This window comes from Calonectris borealis, chromosome 12 (assembly GCF_964195595.1).
Source record: "Calonectris borealis chromosome 12, bCalBor7.hap1.2, whole genome shotgun sequence".
NCBI lineage: Eukaryota > Metazoa > Chordata > Aves > Procellariiformes > Procellariidae > Calonectris > Calonectris borealis.
In genome coordinates, this window is record NC_134323.1 from 17,915,523 (window position 1) to 17,924,915 (window position 9,393).

Genomic DNA, 9,393 nt, shown 5'->3' on the forward strand with positions numbered 1-9,393 from the left:
CAAAATGTTCTACACAGTGCACCAGAAGGGTAGGATAGTGCCAGCTAACCTCTGCTGTGAAGGAGAGGTGAGATCCAGACACAGAGGGATTTGAACACAGTCTGGTCACAGTATATTATAACTTTCCTTTTGTGTACATAAAAGTTGAAAAATCCTTTCCTATTTTTACTTCCTAAGGTTTTTTCCCTTCAGGCAGATATACTCCTATTCTGGGCACATCCTGGTTTAAAAAAAATGCAGTGAAGAAAGTGATACTGGCTGCAATAAAACTGCACTAACTAAAGCGCAAATTGTTGCAGTTTCTTGCTATACTTCCTATGCCTGAAACTGTCTTAGCATCTCTCAGTTTCATTTAAAAGATCCGTTGTAAAAGAGAAGGTAGAGACACAGGAGATTTTTAATTAAATGAAGTGTAGATTAGATCTCACAAAAGACATTCAGAATGAAACTCTCTGGAAATGTAGCATAAGCTGATATAACGTGTATTATATGAGTTCGGAAAACCTCTGGACCTTACAATGAATTCTTCCTTCCTTCACTGTTACTGGCTGCCAATGAAATTTTCTCTTGAGACCTGGTAGGAAGACTCGTGCTAACTTGTGGACAAGGATGAGTGTGAAAACTGTCAAAGACTAGATTTACTCTCTGAGATCCTAAATGCAATTCAGGCTGAAGTCACAAAAACAATGAATATAATGAGCTCATCCAAGTTCACTGTGGGTACTTGTTCACAAACAGACCAAAAAAAAATACACAGGCCCCATGATTTGCAGTTAACACCATTTACTTGCGTTAAGAGAAATACTATTTTGGAATAGCAGTGTTGTATCCTCAAACAGATAGGAACTGGGCTTAACATGCGGGTGTTGACAAAGCTTATGGTAAGGTCTCCCTTACCATAAACACTGTATTAGTTTACATTAAGTCTCCTACCTCGAAAAAATCAATAATGTATGAATTATTAATGGTTTTGTCTGACTAGTTGGGTCCTTGTGAGATACATACTGGTGCTATATATTTCAAAAAGAATTTTAAAGAAGGCAATCTCAATGTGTCTAAAAATGGCTCTGGGAAAAACGAGCTGAACTGTGGGAGCAACCATGGACCTGCTTGTTCATGCCTTTAAGAACTTGCAGCGATTACTAAGGGCTTGAGATTGGGCTTTCCATTGTAAAAACCTTAGGTGATTTTTTATGACTGCTTGTATATGTTAAGCAAATCTAACTCCAGAACACAGTCAGAGGGTTCTTGTTTTGCTTAATGCCCTTCCTTTATAAAATATTTCACTTTTATAAAAATGTAAGTAAATAAACTTAAAAAGGTATTTGCAGTAAAGGCCCTTTCCTATTCATTTCTGTTTTGATATGGAAATTATGCAGGAGGGAAAAGTGTTAAAGATGATGGACATTCACATTTGGGTTTCCAACCTCTATAACCTTAAAGACTACCTTCGAGAAAACAGGTAGCCAATACATCATGCCTCACACATTTTCATTTCAAGGGATCACATTTTCAACAGGAGGGAGTTCAGCTCCTTCTAGTGCTGGCAGACCTTCAATAAACTAAGGTACTTCAGAATCCCTCATTCCTTTTAAAAATGTTGGCACTAAGGCATAAACCTTGGAAGTCCTTAATTCATAAAGATGCTGACTATCAGCAAGTAGAGTTATGGCTGTAAATCAGATCTAATTTCTGTGCCCAAAGGAGTTATTTAGATTGTAAAACAGAGTCAATAGTGTAAAAATGCTGTTCACGCCATTATCCGTAATAATTTTCTCAGATTCAAAATAAAATACTGAGCGGTATTTTGGCTTTAGGTATTGGAAGAGTCCAAATGTCTCGTGCGGAGCTTCCTGAAATCCGGACTTGAAGACGTGAATGAGAAAGAGTGTCAGATGTTAAAACAGCTGTGGAGTTCTTCCAAAGGACTGGATTCATTATTCAGCTACTTGCAAGACAAAATTTATGAAGTTTGATGTCTTGCCCTAACTTAAAGAGAAAATTCTCCACTTGTGAACAGAGTCAAACATTACCTGTGTTTGAAAAGCAGAGGCAATGCATCATTGAGGAATTTGTGACAGTGTATCCTAATACATATGGTTGTGTCGATTTCCTTGTGAGCTACACAGCTGCTTGTAGCTGGTTTGATTTTGTGTAACCGAGACGTAGGCAGGCTTGTTCAGTGCACATAATCTCTACAGAGGGCTGCATTTTTCACGTGCTCATCCGGATAAAAGTATACATTCCACGTGCTGAGAAGCACCACTGAGGCCCAACAAGGCACACCACCTGTAATGGTTTATTTTGTCTGTCCTTCTTAAGTTATTCTTGCTGTTGCAACACATCTGGGCTGACATAGAGGGCTCAATCTAAAAACTGGGTCAGCACAATATTTTGTAGACCCAAACACCATACTTTAGAAATATTTTAATTATTTTTTTCTAAGTTCTAACAGTGTAATGGAAAAATCTGATAATTTATATGTATAATATGTAAAGTTAGTTTTACAAAAACTACTAGGATTTTTTTCTTTGTTGAATTTATTTAACTTATTTATTTTGTGTTCATATTCAGCTGTTTATTGATCACAGATCTTATTTTCATACTTCCCTTGACTGAATTAATGGCATCACATGAGAATGCAAACACATTTTTAGCAGCAAATTGTGTAGAAAAATAAAGAATATATAAAAAACACAGAATGCTGTGGGCAGTAAAAGAAACAGCCACGTGCATGCTCCTCTATGTGCTAAATTGTACAAAAAATGTATGAAATAGATTCATTTGCCAGGGTTAAGGGAAAAAAGGTGGATTCTGAAACAGTGAGTCCCCCCTAAGTCTCGCTTCACCTTCTGCCTTCTTGAGGAGCATTGAAGGGCTTGCTTTATTTAAGTTTACTATATTCCTGTTAGCCGGATGTCAGTAACAGGGTGAGTGGTGCCGTAATGTGGCATCGTACTGTTTTTCAGGTTTAAACATCCCCTTCTGGTCTGAAGTCTAAAAGCAAATCCTTATGAGCCTTAGTCTAGTTGCCTGATTCCTCAGGTGTGAGATAATTTCTGCTCTGGAGGCCTTTGGGTGTGGGCCAACAGTTTATACAAGGTGCTAGGTATTGAACTAAGTGGAGGGAGAGGTTTTGTTTTGCTTTTCCCAGCTCTCCACATCTGGCCACCCCACCATCTGTTACAAGAACTTATGGCTATCCATAAAAGCAGTCCACAATAAATGACAAAAATCCAATCTGCTATTTTAGAATGTGATCCTAGTACTTTTCAGTGACACTGACTGACTTCTGAACACTGGATCGCTCTCGTTTCTGTTTTGCTAGTAAGGTAATTAATATGGAAATAAAACAAGCATGCTCTGTGACTTCACCTGCCATTTTAGTATGCCCAAATTAAAACCTCTTGAAGCAGAAGCTTTGCACATTTGTTTGCTTTGTAATTTGTGCACTTGCTCTCCATCCTTGAGCTCAGTGACTTGGTTATGGTTTAAACCTCTGCAAATGAGGCTGCTAGGTTTTTTCCTTCCCAGTATTTCCATGAAGAATTTCAACACAGCCTTTGTAAAGTTACCGAACAGGTGATTATAGTAAACAGTAGCGTTCAACACATTAATACAACGTTTCTTTTTCCACAAATAATTAAAAGTGCTGTTTCTATGGCCTAATTGTACCACTGAATTTTAAGGAAATCATTACCCTAAAGGCAGAAGTTCTCATGGAAATTCTTCATTAAAAAGACACAATCTGTCTTCTAATTAGCCTGTTTTAAATGTTTTCAAAAAACTTATCAAAACAAGTAACTTATTTTTAAATGTCTGAAACAGAACTCTTTCAATAACTATTTGAAGTGATAGATGCACCACTTGTTTTATACTAATACTTGCTTATTTCCACAACCTGCCAGCAATGCCACAGAGCGCATGCGCAAAGACTTGGTTGGATCAAGGCCACAGGACCCCCCACTATGCCAGTGTGAGCACGTGAGTCACCTGTATGGCAGTCCCATTAAAATGAGAGGGATTACTCAAGTGAAAACCACTCATATGCATACGTCTTTGCACAATCAGGCCTCCAGCATATGACTCCAGAAAAAAAAAAGAAAAAAAAAAGCAATGGAAAGTACCATGATTCCTCAATTTCCTTTATTTCCTTTATTCCCGTCCAGAGAGCCATAACTCCTAGTCATGTGTTAATAAGATATTAGGAAGTTTATTTCAATACTATGCTTGGTTTTTGTAGATAAATATAGAAAAATTGCTCAGCAATGTGAAGATATGCTTTCCATATGAGATTTTCAAACAGAGAAGAATTGTAAGTTGTTAGACCTTTAAACTGCATCATTTCAACTGAATTTTCAGATATCTGTATGTTAGCATTTTTTATGACAAAGGAATGGTTGAAATACATTTTCTATAATTATTTTTCCATTAAAGCAAGTGCTAACCATAGTTAACATTTTTAATTACTCATATCTATACAGTTACAATCTAGTTTTCATGGAATCTATTTTCCCTTCAATAAAGAGTAATAACAATGTCAAAAGCTTCTTTTCCAGTATTTAAAGATCAGAATCAATTTTCTCTTGTGTTTCTGTCCTTACTCGGTATTCAGATATCTAGATGTACTGTACATATTAGTCTGGGTACCTTTACTAATATTCACAGTATTTAAGATTATAAATGCAATTTGTTGTTAAGTATGTTATTTTATTCTTGTGTAAATTGTTTTGTACAATCTTTAAAGATCTACAGTTTTGCATTTGTAGATATTAAAGGTAAGCAATTTATTTTGTGTTGTCCTGCATGTATATTTTTGCTGTAGATAAGTGTTGCTTAGTTTACTATTTCAGTACATTTCTGTTTAAATGAATAAGCTTACAAACTTTAATACAGTATATATTTTCAGAATATAAACTTTTATATTTCTGTGGTAGGTTAGGGTATGCGTTTTAGGCAATCTTTTTCACTACTATTAACTGTTCTTTTAACCTATAATATAATGGTTTTGTGCCAATAGTTTTTCATTAGAATAAAATGCTCTTTTAATGTTAGGGATAAACAGACAATTTTGGTTGGGGTTTGTTTTATTTTATTGGGTTTTTTTTATTATTTTGCCAGCCTTTACAGTTTTAAATGTAATTTATAAATGTATTGCATTTGTGAATAAGCCTTACCATTAGGTACAAGAAATCTTTAAAGCTACATAATTGCTTATGTAGTACTAAGGACTTCCCCAAATGATTGCTGTAAGAAAGTTAGCAAATCAGAGTACAGGGCCTTAAGTTTTTCTTGTGAAAAGGATAATACGGGTTGTTTCTTTTGAACAACATAGGTAGACTTGTCAGCATGGGCTTTGTTATATATAAACTGTGCATTTGTGCTCCCAACCACAGTAGTTTAATCTCAGGCTTTGTGTGGCTGGGTCTATAAAAGTCAAATCTGGCTAAAGCCAGCGCTCTTTAGGAGACACTAAAGAAGTTTACATAAGAGACTTACAGACAATCTTAATCATAGTACATTTGGGTACTCGGTATCCTAGATGTGTTATCTGTGTCTGCCCAATTAACCGTATGTTTTAAGCCATATTAAATCTCTTTACTGCTACTTTAAATACTACACTGAAAGTCATTCACTAGCTTGCTTACTCACAGACAGGATTTCAATTTTTAGTGAATAAAAATATTATGCCTTCCATAAAAACAAAGGACCAAAGAATTGCATTATTCTAACAAAGCATTAGTTCCCTCGCCAGTGAACTAGTTTGACATTTGTACTGAAAATCAAATAGTCTCTTTCTGCTACAAACACTGCATTCTCATCCATGTCAACATGGGGAAAAGATGTATCCACTGACCTATTGGGAAAGGAGGGACGTTCAGCTAGGATGGCATGTCTATTGGTAAGGCTTATTACCAAACCTCTGAGATGAAGCAAAGAACCAAAAATTCACAAATTATGTCAATGTAAATTTATTTTCAGAACTTGCACAAATAATTAATTGTAGAACTTTGCAAATTAGGCCCTTAAGTTATTTTGTCAGAACGCCATGGAACAGACTAAAACAGTTTCTAATATTTGTAATGATGAGTACATATTATAATATTATAAGGGTACAGGCACCCCTATATCACAGTGTTGTAAATATTTTCTGAAACTGGTACAGTACTGAGGGACTTGTATCTTCTGATATATCAAATATTGACTGTCTAGATCAAATTGTACACAATTTATTTGTTGATGGTCCTGTAACTAGTGTATGGACACATTTCTGGGTGCCTTAGAAGTTGTATTTTTCATGTGTGTTAATATGCAGTATTTATACATTGTGAGAAGCTGCTTTGAATAAAAACATTGAAACTTCATTTCAATGCAGTGATTTTCAGTTTTACATAATCAGAATGAATGTCATAAGTAGTAGCCACAGACCCTTGTATTGTATATGATAAAGCTATTCATGGACTCCTACCTTTTAAAAGAAAGCAATCATACAGCAGGCTTTTTAAAAGAGAAGTTAAAACTTAAAACTTTTTTTCTTCCAAATGGCAAAAATCAGGGCACTAAAAGACGCTGCAGTAAGAATTCTCTGAAATCATTCATCGTGATCCATCTCATTTATCATTTCATGATCAAATCCAAGAAAACCGCTGAGAACTGTCTTATAAATACACTTCTAGGACACATTCTCTAGCATTATCACTTCCACTATTTGATATGTGCATGTCACCTAAAGCATATCTGCCCAGAACTGACTACTGCGTACAGTGTTTCAGCTCCACATAAGAGAATTTGATTTTGAAGTGGTATTTGCCAGGGAGACCAAGATTCAGCCCAGAACCTCCTTGGTGCAGTGTGAAGCTGGATCACCCTATGGTCCTCCTGCATGGTTACAGCCTGCAATCCTTCCATGGGGTCTCTTGTATACAAGGTGATCGTTTGGCTTAACATCCATTAATACCATTTCCAATCATGTCTCTCCCATGATTAGAAGAGTAACTGTAAATTACTTCTGCCTGGGGCAGAAAAGGAAGGGTATTTTTACAGGGAGCCAGTGTTACCCAAACCACCTATACAACAAGGTCTGAAAAAAATGACCTACACTTGATTCAAAGGACAACAATTATGTTCTAGCAATTATATTGGTTAGCTTTAAACTGACAGACACTGTTAGTAAAAACTGTGGTCAGCTATTTAGAGCAGAGGATTGAGCAATTTAGTCTTGCTTCACAATGAACAAATCCCATTATTTCTTACGGTGACTCTTGCAGAAATTAACTTATCGTAGCTCGCACTGGACTAAGCAATGTGCACATGATGAAGAGTATGATACCTTTCTTGTCTAACAAGTCAAGGGTTTTTAAACCAAGATAAGTGTTAGTCCTTGTTGCTGTAAATTAATATACCAACAAACTACATGGAAGAGGAACCCACTAAGTATATATAAAGAAGGTCTACAAATTTAAGCAGACAAAAGACTAGTCTATGAATTGCATGTAGAAAAGAACAGGCAGGTATTAATCCCACTTAAGATATAAAAAGTACTCAAACAGATCAAAGCTCTACACAAACTAAGACATGCCATTTCTCATTCTGAGTTTTGAATAACAGTCAGAAACAATATTGCATATGGAAAGAACAAGGAGAGGTTTTGAAACAAATGAGCAGCAAATGAAAGCATGTGAGAAAAACAGAAGGACATCATTTTAAAGATTGGGGGAGTTCAAAGCAAATCAAGTCTCAGAAGTTGGACTAGGGGGCAGTTTGGCTGAAACCCGCTCAGAAGATTATAAAATTTAATAAAATGTAACGCATCTGTTGAAGACTCTGATGTCTGACATCCTCAAACCAATCTACAAGTTTAGCATGGAGAGAGTTTCAAATTACTAAGAAAGCCAGAGACACAACCCGCTCTAGGATTCAAACGATCTGAATTGTGCTAGCACTGCTTTCCTTTAATTTATATGCTTTCCTTGGTTTTACAAAATTCGCTCATTACAGATGTATAATAAAAATAGAACCGTTTAGAACTTTGTTGAATTCCAATTATTAAGTCCACCTGGCTTGACACAGTAATTTTCACCTGGAACTGTCAAAATTACTATAGGAGAAAGAAGGGAATTTTCATTTCAGGAAAAGGAAAGAGTTTATTATTTAGTAGGGAATAAATTAATTTACACAGAGGATGAAGCAAAGACCAGAAATGCACAAGAAACAATAAAGAGTTTTATACAAACTCTCTACTAGTGTAAGAACCAAGTTTCTACTACAAACTGGTTACAGAGGAATATCTAGACACATATATAATCTCCAGCTATTTTATTAGAAAGCAGCCGTAATTGTTAGGGGGGCTGGGTGGGGGGTGGTAGTTTTTAATTATCTTAAGCAGTACAACAGTTTTTATCATGACATAATTTACAGAATGTCATCGTTATAAATTCTTGTCACAAAAATTGTAATGCTACTTAATGAATCAGGAACAATCCTAGTAATTACAATATTTCATCTGTCCTTCATTAAATTTCCATGTAATAAGCAAATATCCTCCTTCCAGGACAGGTCATTAACACCTGAGGTCTGTATGTGACAGATACAGTACTATCAATGTGACTCCCTGTCCCATTCCTAGCAAAAATGGAGTGGCATGACCCCAAAGGAAACCTGTAACTTAAGCCTCCACAACACTTTCCCAACAATACATGAACCACATTGAGCAGAAGTCAGTAATGCAGAGGGTAACTTTAAAACTTCTAAACTAAACTGTATCACGTTTCTTTTATCACTTCCTGGCACTGGTGTCACTTGAGCAAATTCAGCGGATCTAAGTCAAAACCCACCAATATCAATGGAGATCCTCCTACTGACTTCAGTTGCTTCTAGATCAACCCCAGTGGTTGACAGATACCACGGCAAACTCCTTCACCATAATAGTACAGGGAATATATTGTAGTCATCTTCTTTGAAAAATAATGTGGCACTAATCAGAAAGACATAATTAGCATGGGAGGCAGGGTTCCATATCTTTAGTTCAAAATTTAACAGCAGTGTCTAAGAAATTTTGAATAAAATTCAACATTTTCAACTTTGTCACTGACTTGCTGTAGACTCTTGTTTTAACCTTCTTCAACTCTTCAATCACATTTATCAACTTGGATTCTGGATGACTATCTAACATCTGTGACATTGGTCATATAGACAGAAATATGTTTGTGAACAACAATAAAGAGAAAAGTGAAAATGCTCTTTGCAACCAAGAGTCAGGTTTGAAACAGGGGCGATTGAACTGCCACTGCCTCCTAAGGTGTTAGATAAAAAGCTGCATCTAACAGAGTTTCTATAATGAAAAATTATTTAAACGCTAAGCAGTAATCTTGACTTGTTAGGATTAAGCTAATT

General features: G+C 35.9%; 1 protein-coding gene across 4 annotated transcripts in view; it reads left to right on the plus strand.

The window, feature by feature from the left end:
* Positions 1-6,365, plus strand: part of CDYL2 (chromodomain Y like 2) — a 61,797-nt gene extending 55,432 nt beyond the window's left edge. For all 4 annotated transcript variants that reach the window (XM_075161464.1, XM_075161466.1, XM_075161465.1 and 1 more), the window contains one exon: positions 1,818-6,365. In XM_075161464.1, the coding sequence (XP_075017565.1) occupies positions 1,818-1,976 (159 nt within the window). In that variant the 3' untranslated portion in view covers positions 1,977-6,365. The remainder of the gene's footprint in view (positions 1-1,817) is intronic.
* The last annotated feature ends 3,028 nt before the right edge of the window (positions 6,366-9,393 follow it).